Raw genomic sequence first — 23,888 nt, 5'->3', positions numbered from 1 at the left:
TCCTAGTCACAGCAGCACCACCGTGGCAGGGAAAGCCCATGTACAAATGTCCTCTGTGACTTTGAGCAGTGTTCAGAAATAGCACTGACTAAGAACCTCCTCTGCACTGTCACTGACACCTCCTGAGTCAGGAGGATTACCTGGATCTTTCTGTTCTGCAGGACCTCTCTGTCTAATGTAGCAGCAAATAATGTACGCAGAGGTCCTAAAAGTCACCTCACTGAACCAGAAGTACCGGATCCACTGGTGAGCTAGCTGTTTGCAGCGTGGTCAGTCCTTCTTTTCTTATGACCCTGGGAGCTGTATGGAGCAGATGTGGAAGGAATAGAGTTAGTGGTGAACACAGCCCAGGCTGTGTTAACTCCACGTTACATATTTTGATACTAGATGGGCTTGTGGGCAAGCAATGTTAGAAACAAAAGGTATGTAAGTCTAGCAAATGCTACTTTTCAGAACACATGCTTGCTGACACAGTAAGCTGGGTTTAAAAAGAGGTAAGGCAGCAGCTTTCCACCCCTAAAAAAATATTCTGCAAAAGCCTGGGCAGTACACCAAGGTGAGTTTTGGTGTACAAGGCATGAGATGATCTTGGCTACTGGATAACAAGCCAAAGGCTTTTGCTGAGGTAGAGGAGCATTACTGTACAACAATTAGCAATGTGATACTGAACAGGTTTAAATCTGGTACCTCAGATGATGTGGTTCTACAGTAATCCAGCATAATTGTCAAATTACAATCTAAATCTTTTAAAATTATTTGCTTTTTTAGACTGCAGTGTTATAGTTTAAAGCATAAAAAATAAAGTATTTCCCAACTGGTATATTAGACTGTATAATTAGTATAGAATGTTTAAATCTGTTTCTGGACAGAGGAATTTTCTTCTTCATATTGGGAAGTCTAGTGAAATTTTTCAGGTATGCTGTGGCTATTCAGGTGTTTTCTATGAGGAGGTGTCTTCCTTCCCCAGAAAACATGATGTGGAGAAGAACAGTAATAAGAGGGACAAGATTTACAGACTACAGGAGAGTATGGGAACAGGGGAATTGTGGGGAGAGGGACATTTGATTTGAGAATTTTTCCTTTATTTGTTGTTGCTATGAAGTAGGGAGAAGCAAGGTCTACATATGTGATACCATGAAGTTTATCAGAGTAGGAGAAAAAACATGCAAGACTGCTTAGTCTTTCCTCTCTCTTGTAGCACCTGGCTACAATCTTTCCTTGATAATTCAGCATCTCTGTGAGAGAGGTCTTTCATGAGAAAATGGGGAGGGAAGTCTAAAATAATTCAATGTTTTTAAAATACAGAATATCACTCCTCCATCTTAACGTAAAAAATATTTTAGATGTGCTTTACAGATTTCCTGCATTCTGGCTCAGTTGGGCAAGGTAAAAGGAGATTAGCGTAGACACCATACCTTTATCAAGTATCGTTTGCCAAAGTGAGATGTACTTACTTGGTGATGAGAGCGAGGGACTAATTTTGTAGGTCTGATCTCATAACTGTATTGAATCTTGTGGAAAAGCTGTGGAGACTGTTTCAGGTTATTTTTGTCAGTGCAAATATGGTTTTCTTTAGTATACTTTTTGATAATTATACTGCAAAAAACCTGTTTTTCTGTCATGTTTAGCCTCTCTCATAAGAACTAACTTAGTGCTTGATTACTGGAGGTGAGTTAACATGACACAATTTTTAAAATATTCCAGGCTTGTGGAACAGCAGATGTGTAAGCTTGATGCCTGTTCCTGAAATATTAGTAGAAATGATGTGATAATGGGCCATATTAGCTTGTTGGTAAATGTAATGTCTTAAGGAACAGTCAACATACCATCGTAAGGGTAAGTCTTGTCTCACAAATTTACTGGAATTCTTTGAGGAACTTAGCAGGGAAAATGTATTTGATATAATCTGCTTGGATTTTTCAAAGGGTATTTCACAGGATACCTTGCTTAGAAGTCTTAAAAAGAGCCCAGACAGCTTTGAGAAAGAGAAGGGGTCTGTTGCATGCAGAAGTCCCTGGTTAAAAGATAGAAAATGGGTACGAATAAAGAGTCAGTTTTCTCAGTGATTGAAGGTTATTGAGTCCAGATAGATCAGTGCTAGGACCTCTGCTGTTTAATGTGATAAATGATCTGGAAAAAGATGTTATGTGGTGAGATGATAGTCTCCAGACAATACTGCAAACACAGTGTCAACTGCAAGAGTTTTATGGGACACAATGATAAACAGCATATGAAACTCAATATAGCTAAAGGTGAAAGATTCACATGGTTGAGGGGGAAAAAAAGGGCTCTAAATTTATATAGAATTAATTATTGCCACTCAGGCACAAGATCTTGAGGTTATAATAAAAACTCTGGTTGAAAATCAGCTTTTCTTAGTACCAGTCTGAAAAGTAAATCAAATGTTGGAAGAGTAGAGACCGTGCCACCACCATGTAAATCCATGCATTTTGTATGTTGTACACAGGTCCTTGTCTCCTAACTCAAAAAGGTGTTGGTGGCATTGGAAATAGATCAGAAAAAGCAGAAAGGATCCTAAAAGTTGCACAGAATCCATTCCTTAAGAACTAGGGTTAATCAATCTGTAAAAGAGCAAAAGATTGGTATGACAGAAGGGTGATCACTTGTAAAAGGTGATATGATAGCAATCTCTAAAATCACAAGTGGAATGGAGAGAGTAAATAGGAAAAAATTTTTGCTATGTACCTCTCAGTTTTTGTAAACAGTGAAAATGAAATTTAACAAGTGGCAGGTTTAAAAACATGTTTCTTCACAGTGAATAGTTAAACTGTGAAATTTCAGGATGCTGTGGCTGTTAAAATTTTCCATAGATTCAGGGAGCTTCTGGACAAATTAATAGATTAAAAATGCGTTACAAGTTATTAATATATATTAATTAACAGCACATCTGGCTCAAATTCATAAATTGGTAAATTGCCAAAAACTGGGAGAGTATTGTGGAAAAGTATCAGTTCATACATGCCCAATTTTTACACTTTTCATTGGTATACCTTGCTGGCAACTCTCTGGACAAGGTATTAGATGAGGAGTGTCTGATCCAATATGGCCATTATTGCAACTACGTTTATAATCTTTGGAAACAAAATGGGAAAGAAAAATGCATGTATTGGTAACAGACTTTTGAAAGAACTAAAATTACAGATCATCTGTTTGATTTCATGTTTGTGAAGTCTAAAACCAAAGGAAATTTTGCTGCAAACCAGACATAATGCTGTTCCTGAAAACACACAATAAATTGTATTAATCAGTAAAATATTGACATATAAACAGTAGAAATGGTAAATGAGATTGTTAGAATTGAAGAAGTAATCTAGTTTGTCGTTAAAAACATTTGTATATATAATTAAAATCATCTTCAACTTGCTTTAAACTAATGTCTTGAAATAGAATTGCTGTTAGGATAAAACTCTTTCAATGTAAGCATAAATCAGGTTTTGTCCCATTTAGAATTTTTTATACTTATTCTTAAGAACACTTTGCCTTTATTTTTGGGGATTGACACTTTTTTTTTTTCCCAGTCCATCTGAAATAGCTTTCAAAAGAGCAAAGGGCTCTTACCAGTCTTTGTAAGTCCTACAGTCATTTCTAATTTATACTATAACCCTTCCAAATCTAAAGAGTTTGAGAAAAAAAAAAAGTGGGTTTTGCTTTCATATTGTTTTAAAGGCTTGCCTAATATTTTTCTAATTCCTCCTTTTTTAGCTTAGCAATTTATCTACAAAAAGCTCTCAAAAGTTTTTACTTTATTAGTCTGCTATAGAAGCCAGGTAATTTTTCATGTTTTCAAATCTAATGTCAGTTGTACCCATTATCTCAAGAACACATTGGCTCCAAGAATCTGTTATAATTTTTGGAGTATTGGACTCTGGATGCAAGCAGTAAGAATGCTCATGAATAAATATGAATGATGCAGGATTCTGGTTTCAGGACAAGGTCAAGCGCTTAGTTGCTGAACGAAAGAAATTTATTCCCTTGTCGGATTGCTCATTGTCTAGTTAAGCATTTTACAACTTTCTATGATATATAGGACTGATTACTAGCAGGAAAGATAATGGATTATATCAATTTCTGAGGTTGCAATCCAGGAAAACCATTTCTCTGCAGCATGCAGAAAGTGGTAAATAAAACTGAGGAATGCAACTCCTGCAGGTCTTCTACATCTTTTAAATTCATTTTGGGGTTACATCCATAGAATTACCCTGGAGAAGATACCTGAGATTCTGCCAGAAGTTCAGCACCATCCTGATCCTTTCTGATTACTTAAATCTTGGTTTTGGCAAGCACAGGGATTTATTGTCATCAAAGATCCTTCGTTTCTCAGTACCCAAAAACTTGCTTGCTTTCTTCTGTGAAAAATCACTGATTCTTTCATGAACTGGGACAGTAGTTTTCATCCAGAAACTGTTGATCTGCGTCTTTATCTTTTGCTGTATCAGGTAGCCATTTACCTAGATCAGACCCTTTGATATAATAGTTTCAGATCATCAAATTTGGCTGAGATTGTATCTTGCTTCAGGTACCTTTGAACAGCCTTCTTGTCTGCCATCTCTTAGCTTTTGGCACAACTGTAGGATGATGTTCAAAGAGATGTCTTTATGTTGTTTAATCCAAACTCATGGAAGTTGCTGTTAAATTACTACGTTGGGGATGAACAGAATTTTTAAAAGACTTTGTCAGAAGAATAATTTGATTATATAGGCTGGTTAGTGAAGTGTGGTATGATGTACCCTATGTGCTAAACCAATAAAACAAAACCATTCCTTGCTTTCCACAACAGTATTGCAGTAATTTAAAATGAAAACCTACTGCAAACTGGTTAGTCTTAGTCAGTACAGATGCCATTGGATTTGTTGGAGCACAGATGCTCTTTTATTGTTATGACACATTTCTACATGAACAGAGAGTTTTTTGTTTTCAAGCATAAAAAGAAATTGAAACAGTGGATGCAATAGTGAAATGTTCTAGCAGACACAAGATGTAAGAATCTGGTGACCTGAATGTTGTGGTTTAGAATATAAAGAATGGGTTTTACATCAAACTTTTGCTGTTTAAGAAAGACTATAGCAGACAAATATAACAGGACTTTAAAAAGAATGATTACAAAAAGAGTAGGTCTATGTTCACTAATACTCTTTGGACATGTGAGCTGAAGTGTATGTCAGGCAGGGGTGAGCAGAAAACTCCGTGGTTGATACTCCCAAATTACTCAGCAATATTAGCTGTGAAAAGAACATAGAAAGGGGTTAAATAAATATTTATTTAAATAATTAGGAATTATTTTATATCTATCATAGAAATGCTTTCTTTACTTATGGTTCAGATTTACAATATAAATACAAATTCTAAAGCACATTGTAACATACGTTTTTCTTAAGCTTGGATGTCAGGAAGGGTAGTAATAGTAATCATTCGTTTATGCTTCTCTTTGTTTCTGAAGGAAGCTTCATTGTCCTGACTGAGTATTGTGTTGACAAGTAGCATAGGTACATACTACTTGAGAAAGTTTTAGCAAAAGAAAAATCATTGTAAGAGACTTACACAGTCTCGGTCATCTCCTAGAAATAAAAAATGCCAGGACTCTTATGTTCAGGATAACCACAATTCACCTACTTGTATAGGCCCTTTACTAGTATGTCATTAAGTTTAAATGAACATCTGCTAGTTTTGTCTTATTTAGCTTGTGTGACTGGCCCATGGATGATCAAGTTTTTGTAGTGTCCTTTCTGTTTTCACTTTACACCCACTGACTACTGCAAACTGTTTTCCCTTGTTTGCTGTATTTTCTTGCTCCTGGCAATCCAGCCAGGCTTGTTACTCCCTGCTTCTCCTTTTCCACTACCTTACCTGGTTGCCAGCAGGAGTAGTGAGAGCATAGAAGAAGTGGCATAAGTGCTGTTACTGTTTTCTCTGTCTAGCTTCAGCATGACCTCTAGGTGTGATCATGGAGAAAGTTCCACTAACCATCAAGCACTGTTAGCTATTTTATGATCCCACTGTCTGAACGGTTACTTCTGGTGGAAGCTTGAAGTTAATAGCTGAAGATCATCTAAATTAGTCTTAAAGATTGTATTACTTGGGTAAAACAGAATATTTTTTTTAGACCCATTCGTGAAAATCTTTGTAACTTTAATCCTGTATACTCTGTTCTGTGTCATGCAATTTTGTTGCCAGATAGGTCTGATTTGCAAAATAAGGGACTCTGGTAATTTGCATTTCTTTTTACTCCATTCCTTGCCTTACATAGGAAAGGTCAATAACAGTATTCTAGACAGAATGACAATCATTTCTATGGTATTAGTGTCTGGATCAGGTTTTAGGTATGTTGATTATGTTAATAGGAGAGATTATATAAGAACTAATAGAACTGTGTGGCTAGTGGGTTGAGGGGGGTGATTCTCCCCCTCTACTCTGCTCTCCTCTCATGAGACCCCACTTGGAACACCATGTCCAGCTGTGGGGTCCCCAGTACAGGAAAGACACGGACCTGTTGGAGCAGGTCCAGAGGAGGACCATGAAAATGGTCAGAGAGCTGGAACACCTCTCCTGTGAAGAAAGGCTGAGAGATCTGGGGTTGTTCACTCTGGAGAAGAGAAGACTCCAGAGAGACCTTGTTGCAGCCTTTCAGTATATAAATGAGGGTTTACAAGAAATTCAGAGAGAGACTTTTACCAAGGGCTGTAGTGACAGTACAAGGGACAATGGTTTTAAACCGAAAGTGCATAGATTTGTGTTGGAAATAAGGAAGAAATTTTTTATAATGAGAGTGGTGAGACACTGGAACAGGTTGCCCAGAGATGTTGTGGATGCCCCACCATTGGAAAAGTGTTCAAGGCCAGGTTGGACAGGGCTTTGAGCAACCTGATTTACTGAAAGATGTCCCTGCCCATGGTAGGAGCGTTGAACATGATGATCTATAAAGGTCACTTCCAACCCAAACCATTCTGTGATTCAAGCTCAGGTTGTTTTGGATTTTCTAAGTAAGGTTTATTCTTTCTCTCTGCGTTTTCTTTGGCTTGATACTTATCTTGAAGCCAAAAATAATTATCATGCAACAAGGTTGTGTTTCATTATAACTACACTAAAGTCAAGAATAATCTTCATAAATACAAACTGTGACATAGTATAATTAAATTTTGTTACCCACAGCCTTTATGTAAATGATTAAACAGTTTGTATGCAGTGAGAAAACCAGCCCAATATTGCAGCAGAGGTGTTCTGGCAAAAGTTAAAAATATTTCTTCAAGTTATGTGTTTGTGTAAATTAATGTTAGATTAGATCCAATATATCTTTTGCCATTTCCCTGCCAGAGTCAGAATTTTGCCAGTGGGTATATTAAATATTTTATCAGAAGTGCAGCAGTTGCAGTTCTGCTAATTTTCTGGCATAAATAAGGTGCAAGTGATGATCCTTGTCACTGCAGGTTACTTGAATGGCTCATTCTTAGCAATGATGACTCTTGAGATTCTGGGAACTTAGCACCATGACAAGCAGGGTGTGTACCTCTTGGAGTAGAAAGAGCTAAATAGTTCCTAAAGTTGTCTCTTAGAAATGTCGTAAAATGCTTGTGAAGTGCTGCATAGAAAATACAGTTTGTTGTGGGAATCTGTCTCATTTTAGACACACAGTGATCTCCTGGATTCTGTGTTTAGACCTTAAATGAATCTGTTGCTCTGAAGGAGTGCTGACCAGTTAAATTACCTCTTTGTTAAAAGGAAATTGATTTGTTCATTCATCTGAAAAAAATCAAGATCTCTTTGAAAGATCAGTGGGGTCACATTGTCTTTTAGCTTTATGGAGAACAAAACCAGCACATAAGAATGCTTCCAGGAAACAATAAAAGTATGTGCTTGTTTGTTTCTAGTCTGGTACATTTGTGAACATTGTTCGTCATCTTTCTCGAACAGTTGAATGGGCTTTCCTCACCTCGCACTTGAATAGCATAGAAACGGATACATCTTTAATATAAGTAGAGTATATTTTACAGAGTTTCATTCCATAGATATTTATGAAATAATTATAATGCATCAAGTAGAGATGTAATCCTTCTCTCTTGCAAGCATAGCTTAAGTGAACAGAACTCTGCACACATTGCATATTCCTTGAAATGGTATGTAATATTCTTTTCAGTGCTTTCATTTAATAATTGGATAATAATAGAGAAATTACAGTCAGTGTTTCTTAGTTTATTCAGAATGTGCAACCTACAGACTACCGGCAGTCTACAGATCAAGCACTGGTCCTCTCAGTTGTGTAGTTACGAGTCAGGAGTCAGTGGTAGGATGCTGTGATTGTTGCTTTCCTCCAACAATTTGAAATACAGCATGATGTTTTGGGAGATTCTACACTGAAAATTCTGTATTTATTTGTTTGCTTACATTTCTGTTCTTATTTTTTTTAAAATACATTGCTGTTTATAAAACCAGTAGTTTTTGAAATGCACTGACTTTTAGAAAGTGGTGGAACAATGCTTAGTATGTACAGTCTGATTGCAGTTGGCTGACCATGTGTACTAGCTATCCTCACTTTTTAAGATCCACCATGTAAGCCTCTTGCATATTTACAAGATCCAGTGACAGTTTGACCTTACCAACTGATCCTCTTTCCTGTGAAAATGCTTCCTCAAACTGAGAGACTTCTGTTTCAGGAGCATGCTAAGGTTTCTAAATGTATAAAGGGTTTTCAGATTTTACTGTGAGAGGAATGTACTTTTGAGCAGCCCTGTGTTGCCGTCCTCTTTATTTTTGCTTTCTGTCGATATGCCTTGGCAGCCAAAGAGTTTTGCTTTTAATTGTATCACTTTAACACCACTGATAATGATAATTAAAGCTTTTGGCTGGCCAGATTTTACCAGAGGCTCTCCAGAGGGTTGGCTTTAGGCTGCAGTGCAGTTTCAGACTTGTTTACCTGAATCTTAACATGGCTTTTAAATTCTGTTAAGCTGAGCAAACATGCTGGAAAAATATATCCTGGATTCAGTCAAGGCCAGGGTCAAGACACATTGCACCCTCTTTATATTGGTAAGTCAGGCTTCCTGTAGGTTTTTCTGTAGCTGTTTGCACTGCCATCTTCATTCCTGTTTCATGTCCTAACTGCTCTCCACTACTGGTTGTCTTTACCCATGGTTTTTCTAAGCAGGTCAATCTGATGGGAATACACAGATTTCTTCAGACTTTTTGCTCCATACAGCGTGAGTTTGCCGCATTTGTCCATTACTCTGTAAACCATTGCCTTGTAACTCTTGGTGGTGGTTTCACTGCACTGTTTTGGTCTGTTGAAACTGATTTTGCAGGGGACACATATTTGTCTTTAATTGAATTGAGCTGTTGCTCAGCTGTTGTTAAACAAAATGTGTTTGAGTCTTTTTTGCAAAGAGGCTCCCATCCCAGCTGACGCATGATGTGCGTGCAAGGGTAAGGAGAAACCAATCAGAGAAGCATTACACTACCTGAACAGGGTTCTTGTGCTGTCAGCATGAGAAATGTTGCACTGGTTAAGAACATTACCAGTCTGTGGTTCATTCACATTCTTTAGCTTATCACTGATGCTAACTGTCCTGTGAGTCATCAGCTGCTGGTACTTCTTTATATAGGGTCTGGGTGATATTTGTTCACTTCTTGATGAAAAAGTGGTGCTATCAGCGTTGACCTGTGGTAGAGAGGTCACTTTTACAGACATTTATTGAACTGTTTTATGCACTATATCAAAAGTGTATTGAGTTACTTTAGTCAGTGGAACAGTCTATAGTGAGCTTTTTATACTAAAACAAACAGTGTTCTTGAGATTAAAATGCCAGAATTATTAAGCATGTCTGTCTTTAGCTTGACTTAATCTAATAAAATGTCAAACATTTCTTTTTGTGCTTCTTTGCCTTCTGATCTAGATAGAGAAGGTCTTAGGGTGGTAGTGTTGGTATTACATTAGGTACAGGTATTTTATATCATTTGAGATTTGGTTAGTCTACTTAACCTGAAGAGTGAAAGACTAGCCCTAAAAGAGTTCTGCAGTATTTTATGACAGGAGCCTAAAAAGACCCTTAAGAAGAATATCTCTCTTGTATCAGTAACTAAGGTAGAGCAAATTGAATCAGATTATTAAGTCCTTGACACACAGTGCATTGGGAAAAACTCCAAAGTGCTATCTGGACTTCACAGAACTTTGAGAGTTTTGTTGTTACTTTTAAAATAATTATCTAAAGGCCTGGTACCCTGGAATGAATAGGAAATGATCTGCAATTACAGGTGAGACTATTGGACTTTCCAGTGCATAATTACAGAATCATAACTCTTTTGTTCTGTTGTACTGAATTGCTGCTCCCTAAGGATTTAAAAAAAAACCCACCAAAAAGGACAAACCAAAACAGATGCTCCTTTTAACTTGTGTCACTGGATTTTTATTTTTTTTCCCCCTTGACTATCTGCAGGGATGCTGTCTTCATCTAACTATCACAGTATACCTTTGATTTGGCTGCACAGTATCTTGTCTGTCCTGCCATGTGTATATGTATCTACCCCACAGTGGATTTACCACATTTCATTTAGATGGTGAATGCAAGTACTGTAGACAACACCATCAAAATTAATGTAGCAATTACTTTAGCTACATCTACGCAGAATTTTTTCCTTAAAGTGGTAACTGCTTCTAGGTCGCTACGGCTGCTGCCCTGCTGCATACCAGTAAGCGTATAAATGGAAAGAAAACTAAAGCCATGCTTAAAATCCATTTATTCTCAGAAAAATGGAGTTGTGAAAAAAGTGCATCCGAAAGAAAATACTCCACCTGGATGAAAGTCTTTGTGCCTGAGTCAGGAAGCCAAAGTCTCAAATTACTGAGTTGAGCAATAACTTTAAGTCCTCTGTGGATACATATGCCAGCATAAAAAGGTTGTAACATAAGTTACTAGACTCTATCCCACAAACATAATAAATGAGGAAGCAATTAATTGTCTCACTGCCCTACCTTATGTTTGATTCAAGTCAACTGTCAACATTATTGCCACATTTCAACTTTGGTATTTTAAAACACAGAGAACATTATATTGGTGATCATTTTACAAAGGGTGAGATGTTGGCATATCAGTTGTGGTTTTGGTCTGTACTTTGACGTGTAAAATGTAATACTGAATTTGATAATGTCAAGCTCCATTCACAGAGGTTTGAAGTGGCAGAGATGCTTTCATCATTTCCTGTTGATGACTTCACAACTTTTGGCACAAACCTTAGAATATTTCAGTGTGCTAAAAAAAAAAAAAAGCAAACACCAAAACCAAACACACCAAAACCGAACAAGCCCCTGCACCATCACTTTTCCATAACTCGATTCTCCAGCTTTGCTAGTGCATTTGTTACTTAAAACTTTGCAGAAATGTTCCTCCAGGTGCAGGTATCCAGCAAGATATATTTTTTCCCATTAATTAAAATTGGGCAGATAACTTTTTCTGCACATCTTAATTGTAGACATCTCCGATAGCCATACATAAAATAGGTATGCACATTTGAATGTTTCATTTTTAATTTTGTCCTTTTGGTAAAGTGAACAATTTTGGCATTGGGGTGCTCTCTCTTTACTTTCCAGAGAGGGAAGGGGCAGGGAGGAAGAGGACCACTAACCAGGACTTTTTCTACTTCGACTTGCTTCGTTTGTGCTAGTCCATCCCGCTAGTGAGGATTAAAATTGCCTACATCATGATGTGACACTTCAGAGCATACCGGGTTACTAGGCTTTCTCCTAAACCATGAAGATGTTCATGATTCCCTTCTGCAATAAATTGTGATTTATAATGCAGGACAGACTCCACAGTAAATATTTTAGAAACTCAGCCTTTAAAAATGAGCTGTTTAACTACAGTATCCAAAGCAAATAAAATAGTTACCTTTTGAGCTAACTGTGCTTGAAATGGAAGATGCTTTTAGAATGCAATATAGAATTTTATACTTTCAGAAAAAGCTAGGTGCTTTTGAAAAACAAGTAGCTTTGATATATTTTTTCTTTATCCTTTTTGTGTAAGCAGTTCATTGTCACTTGCCCTTCCAAGGGTGTAGAAACAATGTAGTTTACACTAATTTTAGTCAATAAAGTGTTTTATTTTAATAATAGTAAGTTTTAATGATGAGGGGCTATGTAAAGTCTTACTTGTTTGAGCTTGGCTCACTTAGCTATTCCACAATAATGTTCTTACAGTTTACTTGAAAAACTACTTTCATCAAATAAGAAGTGCACTTTTTTTAAGCTGTACATTGTATTCAGACTTTTTGGGATTAAACTGTGGAATTGCATAGTGTTACCATGTAAAATAATGGTTACAAATGATGATTAGATCCATTGCTGATCTTTGCTCGTTATATAGATAATAGATTTTTTGGTGCAAGAAATATATGGCTTTTTCTTATAGTTAAACCTGAGTATTTTTTACCGATTTTGATAGATTTCAGTACAGTGTAGTACATTGTGCCTCCCTTTTTCTTCATTCCCACAAGATACAGAAAGGCTGCTGTATGATCATGTACTAGTGCTGCGTTCAGTGAGAAATTCTGCTTCAGTATTAAAGCAAATCAAACGTACATTGAGAGAGGTATGTCATCTCATGAAAGACTTGTGTGTTCATTACATGGTTCCTAAATGAGTGTTAGAAGTAGGATGTTTCAAAAATACTTAATCTGATTCCACTTGTACAATATTTTATCATTCATTATAAATTTCTAGCAGGTGCTGTGGCACTATTTCAAAGGAGGAACTCCTAAAATGATACTAAGCCATTACTGTTGTCCTTTTTCAGACTCACTTTATGATGATGCCCATGGAAAAATCAATAGTAAGTGGGCAGCTGGTGCAATTGCTCTCAAAATCTTCTTGTTACCTTGCTCTACCCATGTCTTTCTGTATTTACCCTTCTTTTCATCTTGTACTCAGTCTTCAAGCTCCTATGAGAGTGGCTGTTTCTTTGTTAAATATTTATAGAACTATGATATCAAAGGGTTGCTTTTAACAGTGTTGCTAATAAGCCCATTGAATGTTTACTGTTCATTTGCAAAGCAGAGAAGTGTGATGTCCCTGACCGAGTTTGTAAGAATCTCTCCTTATATTGGTTGTGTGACCAATATTTTGGTTTTTGTTTTAAGCTGGAACTTCTGTTTAGTAGAGTATAGTAGAGTAGAGTAAAAAATACAGTTTCTGATTTTTGAATGAGATGGTTTATATTTGGAATTCTAAAATAATATGGGATATAATTAGCAAACATTGCATTTAGCTTTTCCTGTGTTCTTTGGTGTAAAAGGTATGTTGTTTGTGGTTATGATAAATGTTACGAGGTTATGGTAAAGGCTATGATATAGCCCTTCTGTTAACAAAAAATTTAGTGAATAGGTCTACCTACAAAACAAATGTCTTTGCCCTGTAAAATTCTATTCAAGTCTCACTTTATTAAGATAAAATACTTGAAAATTGTTATTTTCCTGTTGTCATTTTTGTTCCATTGTGATGTTTCTATAATACAGCACATTGAAAATTAGCCTAAGGATTTTCAGTGTGGGGTTTATAAGATAGCAAAGCAAGACTGGTAACACTGACACTGCACACTATCCTAGTTGCTTCTGAAACTGCTTTACCAATTGCTGTATTCACCCCACAGGTGTTTTCCAGATCCCTGCAGTTGTGGACTGGCTGGGCCTTCCAGGGCCCTTCCTTGCCACCTGTTTTTCCCCCTTTCAGGAGGGAATATATGTATTGCTTGTCCTTCACCTTCAAAAACATGAAATGAGAGGTTGAAAGAGTGAACCATGTTTCCGTTCTCTGAATCATTGCCTGTTTCCAGCATTGACCTTGTTAGCTTACTGTCCTCTGAGAACATATAACGGGTTGGAAGCTCTAAATGGGAAAAAAAAAACCAACAACCAAAAAAAAACAACAAAAAAAAAACACAACAAAAAAAACCCCAACCAAACAACCACAAAAAAAGGCAGAGTGGCCCCTTTTCAGCCATTTTTAGATCAAGAAGCTTGTTTTATCAGTTTGTATTTTGTTCTTTTTCTCCTTCAGTTGAAGTAGAGGTTTCTTTGGTAGCAGATGTAGTTGGTCTGTTAGCTAAAAGATGAACTGAAGACTGCAAATGGGCAGATCTTGAATATTTTACAGCAGGGCACTCATGAGCCACAGCAGCTTGAGAGAGGCAGCAGCTGTCACATCTTGGTTTCTTCTGGACTTCCAAACAGCTGGGAGCCAACTGTTACAGCCAAGGTACAGAAGCAGCTTTCTCCCCTGTCTTTCTGTATTTCTGCTGGCATGTCTAAGGGGTGATTCACAAAAAACTACAGCGTGGCCCACCAAATTTCCAAAGAGTAAAAGGCTAATGCCTGTTGTAATGTTAAAGGTGAAAGACCTTGTGGATGCTGTATGAAGGTGAAAGGCATTAGTACAGTTTATCATATCATGTATTTTAAATAGGGAATTGTTCTCTGTGTTAGTTTTGACCTTGTCGCTTCTCTCCTTGCATTTTTCCAGCAGTTTGTTTCTTGCTATCACATCAAATATAAGCCATTTATCTTCACCTGGTGGACTTTTATGGACTATGCCCATTCTGTCATCTTTCTTTTTATTTTGATAATGTGATGACTATAGTTACATTAGCCATTTGCTAAATTTTCAATAGCTCTAAGCTGATTCTTGGATTTGCAGGGAGTTTCACTTGTGTCTGTTCAAAGCCACATCATTGCTCTGCTTCATAATCCTTCAAATTCTCCCTTTCCTTTGACCAAGAATCTTTTCATTTGGAGAGTGGTCCTGTTATGCAGACAAGTATTTTACTCTTTATTTTGTTCACCTTTCTATATCATGTCTGTATCATATATAACCCTTTATTCTGCACATAGGCTGTAAGCTTTTTTATGGAAGCAGATATTGCTGTTTTGTTCAGTGACATGCCGTACATCCTGCATATTCCTAAAATTCCCAGATGTTACACTAATGTACATAATAGTTCAAGCAATGTGCCTACATCTTTTATATTCTTAGTTGAAGAGTGTGCTGCTATATAATATATCCATATTCTACCAAAAACAAAATTTGTTCTGTATGCAGTAGAATTAATGAAATTTACAATTTTTATCTTTTCTGCAATGCATTAACGACCTTTTTAGTTCTGTAGAGCCACCCTACACAGACCCTCAGTTTGCCCATGCATTTTCAGACCCCTGCCTAAATCCACTCAGATCTCCAGTATCTCAACAGTACCACCCTGCCCCAGCTTCCTCTCAGACTGAGGGCACCATCTTATCTCCTTATACTCTCAGCACCCTCTTTAACAAACTTTACTGGAAATCATTCATTCAAGTTGTTTTTGAGATTCTAGCTGTTAAAGGTAATATGAACTGCTGGCTGATTGGAATCTAGAAATTTTCTTGTGTTTGTACAGTTTTTTATTAAAGCCTGAAACTGTCCAATATTTGAAGTAATACAGTTGTTTCTGCATCTGAAAACACATTAATCTGCAGCACTGAGAGCTGTGACATGGTGATGTGAACATGTAGCGGCTTTCTTCAGGAATATAAATATTATATCTGCATAGTATCTGCATGCTTATACTTTAAAATATAGAGATGATGGAAAGATACAAAATGCTGCAGAATCCTAAGTGTGATTGAAGAATCAGGGCTTTGACTTGTGTATATAACTAAACATATGAAGAGTGTGCATTTGCTTTGAGATTAATGCCTACTTTATTACTATTGTTATTATGAGAAACTTTTGGCTGCTTATTGCAGTTGCTTGTTAGGTAACACAGAGGAGAACATTGGCAGCATGTTTAGCATGTGAGTCAGCTGATTTAGCTGTGTCATTTTCTCACACAATAACATCAAAAGGTAGGGCACAACAACTCCAAAATAAGGGTTACCTCACCAGGGTTTTGTAGGAAAAGGGGATGAAAGTGAGGGCCACCAAGGCCACCACTCTCCTGCTCATATGACCCTGACTGCACTCGTGAGATTAAGATGAAAGTGGTATTTTCCCTCTACTTCAAGAAAGGACCTCTCAGAAACTGCAGAGAGGAGACAGTGCAAAACTGGAAGGATCTCATGCAGAATGGGATCTGAGCAAAGCTATAGTAAGAGTGAGATGCAACATGACATGTAAGTTCACAACAGTAGCTGAAAGTAGCTCATGGAAGAACTTCTCTGGTCAAACAAAAATATCTCATTGCAGCTCTTCCCCAGGTTTCCCCAAATCCTTTTCAATGAATTGCATCCGCATCCTGATTTCCTTGGATTTTCTGGAGCTCTAGACTCCTTGGATTCCTCTCTTTCTTCTCTCTGTAAGGCTGTCTGGGCACCAGTAATTGTGCTGGAATGCCAGTGTAGAAATACAAGTTTTGAGATAGTCCCAACTAGTTGAATATAAGGTACTGGGCACGAAGCAGCTCCTGCCCTTTCTGTTTATGTATGCCCAACATAAAAGTCTCGGTTTCCTAACCTGCTGTGCCTGGCATATTTGTATCCCAGTGTGTCCTTTGTGGGGTGAAAGGTCTGGAGTGGAGCAGTCTGGATGGGATGACTCATGCACAAAAGAGACCTCCTAGATGGTTCACTGTGCTACCAGCTGTAGCCTGGTGCTGAGTCCCCTGTCTGTCCCTCTGACATAAACCAATGTGTGCTCTTTCTGACTGCATGACCTGATAAGCTTCTCTTACTCCATCTCATGAGTGGAGATGCTCTGTCTGCCCTGTCTTTATGCAACTCAATCTGCTGGTCCTCTCCATCAGGTAAAGTTGCGAGCCCAGCGTAACAGCTGGAAAGTACTTTGAAGTACTTGTAAGGTACAGTTGTTTTGTGCCAGTATAATGCCTGGCATTGTGTGGACCCATTCATTGTTGATCTCTAAGCTTCATTTTAAAAATGAGGTTAGGTGTCTTTTTAAGAGTCTGTTTAGCAGAACTGTTAAGATGGAGCCATGGTAATTCTTGTGTTCATGTGCATTCATCTTGCTGTCACAGAAGGGTGCTGTTTACACCCACCTACACAAGCACAGGTGCTTCAAGCACATTTTTACATGATCTTCTTTAAGTAAAAGTTAAACTGATGTCTGCTTTCTTGCATGTTTTTGAAGAATTTTACCTCCTTGTTTAAGAATTCTGCTTTAGTTCTACTGTGTTTTGAAATCACTTCTAACTGCTAATTCACTGCTTTTTCATGGAAAATCAGCATTTATCACTATCTTCTTATATGAGTGGACGTTGGCCATTTTTTTTTCTTTTCTGCATGTTCAAAGAGTATATAGGTAGTGAAGATATTTGCATTGGGAGATGGCACAATTTATCAGGAAAATAATCTGTGAAGTATCAGAAATTTGTTTGTATTTACCTAGAGGGACTCCAGCAGTTCACAAGTAGAGTTTACAGGCCCTATGTACTACTTCATATGCCAGCTCACAATACTGTAGCTCTGGGTGAATTCATCTAGGAGAGTGTTTTGCAGAATAACTGAAATATTGTTTGTCTTTTTAGGCTGGAAGCATGTTACAAAAGTGTACAAGTGGATGAAGGGGAAAGGAAAAAGTGCCATTGATAGCTAGGATAGCAACATGGGAAATACAACCACCAAATTCCGCAAAGCTCTTATAAATGGAGATGAAAACTTGGCCTGCCAAATCTATGAGAGCAACCCTCAACTAAAAGAAACTCTTGACCCAAATACTTCTTATGGAGAAACATACCAGCACAATACTCCACTCCATTATGCTGCTAGGCATGGAATGAACCGTATACTGGGGTAAGTATGATTTGAAGTTTTGCTTGGGTGTGAATAACTGACCTAAGAAATGCAAGAGTGTCAGCTAGGTTATAAATACCTTACGTGTCTGCACATGTACATATATGTCCATATATGTGTACGTGTGTTACAGACACAGAATTTGTAGCATGTTCAAGTAGTAATAGAAAACATGCAAATTAGTCTGTAATTACAGACTGGTATAACAGGTTCTAATTTTATATTTAGAATTTTTGTCCTTCCTTCTAACTTTAGTCTGGGACAGTTTTCGCTTGCTTCCTGAAGACTCCTATACTACAATTCTTTGAAAATAGAGACTGTTTCATCATTTTGGATGTGTTTTCTTGTCTTAAAATAATCTGTTTGTAAAGCTGTACGTAATGGATGCCATACTGATGGTATCTGCTTCCAGATGGCACAATATATGTTTATCCTTGCGTTATTCAGGCAGCTTTTATTTTTCATTTTGGATAATAACAGTGAGTATAAATATCTTGATAATGAGTAAATTTATTATTGTCACAGTCAACATGTTTGGCAACTCCTAATGTTAGCTACTTCCATTCTTCTATATTTTTGTCAGTGCTCTAAGATCAATTAAAGATTAACATTTTATCCATATCCAGACGTTGCAGGTACAAGCTGTTCTGGTGTAGTATTTCATGAAGTTAGTACTGAGTAGACATTGCTAAACCACTTCTTCGGTAGGTAGTGAGATAGCGAGAGAATTTCATAAATATCCTCTTCCTTGTATTTGGAAACACAACAGAAATATATAGTGAAGTGTATTATTGTTAATATTCTTTTCATCTCTGTATTTACATCTACTGATGGGCCTTTGGTATTCATAAGGTTTGTTTTGTCCTTCATAAGCTGTAGCTTTACCAGCTAGCTGGCTTCCCACCATAAATTTTTCCTCAGTTTTAGATTCACCAAACAGGTTTTTATACTTTATAACTTCTCATCTATCTTGATTTTTGCTAAATATTTTTCTCTTCCCCCCCATATTCTATATTTCTATTTTTAATTTATGTTTTCATTTCATCATTGAATTTGTTTGTTTCTTAATATCTCCAAACTTCCCCCATTTTGATTCTCTAATTATATGAGCAAAATAACTAAATTTAATATAGCATCCAGTTTTTATTTGCATTTTCTGTATGATTTTTTTTTTTTTTTCCTCTGAGATTTTCAGGTTATTTCTCTCAAGAAAATATCTCTTAAAAAAATATAGCCTCATTGAAACAACAAGGACACATGAAATTGTCAGCACATATGGAAAGTAATGGAGTCATAATTACTGACTTCTGAGCAGTCCATTAGTTAATTCATATTGCACCATAATGATGAGCGCATGAATAATTGCTTTGTGGTTGTTTTTTTTTTAAAAAAAAAAAGGTAATTTAGAAATTATATTTTACTACTAGCTTCATGGGACCTTTAGCATTTAAGTCTTAAAGAACAACTCAGTTTTATTTCACACACATTGCAAACATTATCATAAAAATTCTTTTTTCTAGTTTGAGTCCAAGGTTTTAAATACATTTTTTGCCAGTAAACATAATGAAGATGCCATTATTTGCTAGAGTGCTTCTGAAGACCTGGGCTGTTAGAATCGTTGCTGTTGCTAGGAGTAATTTGCTGAGGGTTTTTTACTATTTACTTTTCTGCTATCTTTCTGAGGGCTTTGTTCAGAACTTCTCTCTAAGACATGCTGCACAAAAATGTAGCCTTTTTCTCTAAAGTAGTAAGAGTGAGTAAATATCAGATTTACAGTGTGTCCATTTGCAAAGTTGATAGGAGAAAGGGCACAAGTGATTTCTAGTTAGGCCTCTTCCTTTTGTTACAGAAAGTCCTGGATATGGCAGAGATTAAATAAATTGAATATTAAAATGAATGCTTCTATTTCCTGATGAAGTACAGTAGCTGAACATAAATTAATTTTAATCTGTTTGTGTTTTGAAATAAATTTACAAATATGAGATGTCCATAATACTATAATATTTTATATTTATCTCAAATATCTGGGTTTTGGGTTTGGAACAACAATAGCCTCTTGTTCAAACTCTAGATGTTACTTGTATGTATACCATATAGTTCAATTTTTCTGTATAGGCTGATATTTGTATTATTGTAGGTGGATATCAACTGACATGTGTTTTTTACAATTCACTGTGTGAAATTTTCTCAAAATAGAGTAGTGCGATGTAGTTGTCAGTGTATTCTGTTATGCAAAAGGTGTACTGAGAGAGATATTCTGGGATGTTTAGAAATATCCTATCTGACAATGCTGTTACCAGATACTAAGGCAAAGTCCCTGTTGCCAGATGTATGGCTGGTGGTGACTGTCCAAGGACACAGTGAAAGCACAGGCACTGAGTTTGTGATGAAAGGGAGTTGAGGACGTTGTGGTATAGTGATCTCAGAAGAGAAGAAACAAGAAACTGGAGGAGAGGTGAAAGGATCGTGAAGCAAAACGCCTGACCTGGACAAACTGTGTAATCCAGCACAGAGTCTACTGGCAGAATCTTAAACCAACAAAACTCTCATAAGGATTTTGAACTGCACAGTTGTTTTATAAAAGGTGTCCGAGTCATCTGGCTGCTGCATCTTTCATCCAGCACTTGCAGCACAGAAACTCGATTTAGTGTATAATCAAGCTGTAAACATTTGAAAATTTGCTGTTAATTTCTTTTCACAAGATTCAGCAAGACTGTGTTAAAATACTAGGATTGTTTCTATGTTAATTTTTCGTGAGTGTCATAGAAAGCTTTGTTGAAATAAAAAATGGAAAACAGTTAGACATTCTGTTAATATATAACTTCTTTTTGGTCTACAGCCCTGAATAATGTTTACCTGACAGATCAGTTTGTTTTAACAAAAATTGCTGATCACAGCTAATTAGCAGGAAGAATTTTTGAAGCATTGCTTGAAGTTGCCAGAAGTTATTACATAGCGCTTAGCAGTTCTCTGTAACAGCAGCTATCTCATTTTCTCTGTCAGGTTTAATAGAGTTATATAGTTAGAGTTTGGGTGAGATTGTGTGATGGCGGGCTTATCCTCCGGAGCACAGGGGAGCCCAGAGGCAGAGCAGCGGAGGGATCCCAGTAAGCTCATCAGAGGGAGGAGCCCCCTGCTCCAGGACTGTCACAGGAGAGACATCCACTGCCCCCTCTCCTGGCTCTAATACGTGTCAGGAGGAGTCTACAGAAGGGGACTGTACTGGGTTTATGTGGCAAGATTTTTAGTAGCAGGGGGCTGCAGGAGTGTCTTCTGTGAGAAGAGATCAGGAGCTACCCCATGCTGGACACTTACTGGCTGCAGCCAGCCCCAAAACAGTCCCACCACTGGCCAAAGCTGAGCTTATCAGTGATGCTCATGATGCTCCATGATAACATATTTAAGAAAAGGTAAAAAATGCTGTACAGCAGCTGTGAGAGAGGAGTGAAAAAAATGTGAGACAGTCCTGCAGACACCAAGGCCAGAGAAGAAAGAGGGGGAGGAGGTGCTCCAGGTGTCAGAGCAGAGATTCCCCTGCAGCCCATGGTGAAGACCATTGTGAGGCAGGCTGTGCCCCTGCAGTCGGTGGAGGACCCCACACTGCAGCACGTGGATGTGCCCTGAAGGAGGCTGCAGCCCATGGAGAGCCCACATAGGAGCAGGATTTCTGGCAGGACCTGTGACCCTGTGGGGGACCCACACTAGAGCAGTCTGTTCCTGAAGAACTGCACTCTCTGGAAAGGACCCATACTGGAGCAGCTCTTGAAGAACTGCAGACCGTGGGAAAGACCCACATCGAAGCAGTTCTGGAAGGACTGTATCCTGTGGGTGGGACCCCATGCTGTAGCAGAGGAGCAGGAGCAGCAGAGATGAAACATTATGAACAGATCACAACCCCCATTCCCCATCCACTGCTGTTTGGTGGGGAACGAAGTGGAAGAGTCAGGAGTGCAGATGAGCCAAGGGAGAATGGGTAGCAACTGTTGTTAGTTTTGTTTTTATTTCTTAATACACTTCTCTATTATTAATTGACAATAAATTAATTTCCCCAAGTTGAGTCTGTTTTGCCAGTGACAGTAATTGGTGAGCCATCTTCTTGTCCTTAACCCACAAGATGCTTTGTTGTATTTTCTCCCCCTGTACTGTTGAGGAAGGAGAGTGAGAGAGTGGCTGGGTGGGCACCTGGCATCCAGTGAAGGTCAACCCAGTACAGGGATCAAGGTGATTTGGGGAGGAACATGTCTGGGACAACAGAGCAGGGGCTAAAAGGGGCTGGTGATATGGAAATGGGTGGCTTTTCAGACCATGATGTTGGTCCGACCATGCCTGAATCATTGTCATCTGTTCCATCTTCTCATTAAGCTCATATTTCTAATTATTTTCCTGGGTCACAGGACTCTGCTTTGTGCACTTTTGTGTATGTAGGTCTGAGTACCAGCAACTGAAGTAGAGACCTCATGACAGAGGGATCCCTGAGCCTGAGGTGCCAGCAGCTGGAGAGACCAGAGTGCATGCATATGTCGGCACATATATCAGTGTGTAATGGCTAGTGAATATCAAGCTGGACTAATCAGCAAGTAGGATAAGTGGCCTGGGAGCTGCATTTCAAATCAAAACTTCAAAAATTAAGTCCACAGGTCAGCCAGAAGGCCTGTTGAAGGCAAGTGGAGATGAGAGGATCCAGGGACCAGTTACTGATGATCTGCAGTGTGTGTGTGTGAGGTAACTGGCAGGTCCAGGTAATCCAGCACCAGTTACGGGATAAACAGCATCCAAAGCCAGTTACCAAAGGGATCAGCATTATTTATATGCATATTTTTTCCACTGCTGTCTGTAGTCATGTGGGTGCTGAGTGTTTCTGTTCACGTACATGTGTGGACAACCATGAGTTGCATATGTATGTTTGCATGTGTGTCTGTTGGGATGCAGCCTAGCCTCTTTACTGGCTGGACCTGGAGACGTGGAGACGCAGCAGCTTTGCCTCCCATGGATTACCATCTTTGCCAGCCCATAACAGTCTGGGGCCTTTTACTAAAAATAGAAACGTACAAAGAAAAAATATATGCCTTTGAAATCTCTCCAGAAAACATGACATGGTTACTTTCCATTTTGGAAGCAAAGAACTATCATTTCAAGTTTTCTTTGTTGGACTGTATTGTAAATACTGCAGGAACAATTTGAGTGTGATTTATTCTGTGATTTTCTGCTACAGTCTTTAGACATCTGCTGGTGGTGCTTAGATTCACCACTACGGTTCAGAGAAGTTTGCCTTGGTTGTTAACAGCTCTAGTTCAGCAGTATCATCTCTGTGTCACAAAACTGTATTGATGTCACTATTCAGACTGTGTTCACTGTGAGCTAATAAATAAGTAGTCTCTAATGGGTGATAGGTAAGCCTTCTGGAAGTAAGAGCAAAAAGTTATGTAGTGCTCAGAAACGTCAAAAAATAATGAAAGATACGTAGTACTCACAGATGGATTTTAAGAGCTTTGTACAACATATCCATTGGGCTTACTCCTCTATAAACATTCATTGTGATTCCCTATGAATGAAGGTCTTAACACAAGTTTCCTATTCAAGAGGATAGTTTGTGTTTCATTCACTAAATGGGTGTAAAAATACTACAGAGAAAGAGCACACAGGAAATTTATATTCTTTAGGAAATGCAGTCTTCAAACGATCAAGCACTTTAGATGCCCTCAGGCTTTTTTTGCCTAAGGTACATTTAATACCATCTGACTGCTTTGTTCAAAGAATTGCTATCAGTGTGAAAAGTTATGTGCTAGGGTCTGGCTGGCTGTTGGTGATCCACTCCTGAAATACAACAATAGAATAGGCTTTTCCAGAGGGTGGCTGAGATGGAGTGGCTTGAAGTCACGAAGACACTGCTTGTGGTTGAAAAGGGGGAAAAAAAGCCACCTTCTATAAACTGTCGTTTTGCTCTGTGTGTTGTGGCATGACTTTTAAGTGCTGTAGCTTTGCCGGGAAGCTTTTTGGATCAGTGACAGATTTTCTTCATTGTGTGCTTCATACTGCTACTGTGAGCACTTTGTGAATATTCAAGCCAAAAGTGGATTGTTTGTAGCAGTTGCTGCTATTCCTGGGCTGAAAAG

The 23,888-nt window shown here is 38.0% G+C and overlaps 1 protein-coding gene across 5 annotated transcripts in view; it reads left to right on the top strand.

The window, feature by feature from the left end:
- The first annotated feature begins 139 nt into the window (after nucleotides 1–139).
- Nucleotides 140–23,888, top strand: part of ANKIB1 (ankyrin repeat and IBR domain containing 1) — an 86,341-nt gene continuing 62,592 nt past the window's right edge. For 3 of the 5 annotated variants that reach the window (XM_026843777.1, XM_026843778.1, XM_026843774.1), the window contains exons 1-2: nucleotides 140–246; nucleotides 17,511–17,775. In XM_026843777.1, coding sequence (XP_026699578.1) covers nucleotides 17,588–17,775 — 188 coding nt within the window. In that variant the 5' untranslated portion in view covers nucleotides 140–246; nucleotides 17,511–17,587. Of the gene's footprint in view, nucleotides 247–8,735; nucleotides 9,040–14,053; nucleotides 14,252–17,510; nucleotides 17,776–23,888 lie in introns of those variants that run through there. The other 2 variants (XM_026843776.1, XM_026843775.1) reach the window with 2 other exon arrangements.

The sequence above is a fragment of the Athene cunicularia genome (genome assembly GCF_003259725.1).
Source record: "Athene cunicularia isolate RWA chromosome 2 unlocalized genomic scaffold, athCun1 chr2_part1, whole genome shotgun sequence".
NCBI lineage: Eukaryota > Metazoa > Chordata > Aves > Strigiformes > Strigidae > Athene > Athene cunicularia.
The sequence above is the reverse complement of the archived record's forward strand: the minus strand, read 5'-3'. Positions and strand labels throughout refer to the sequence as shown.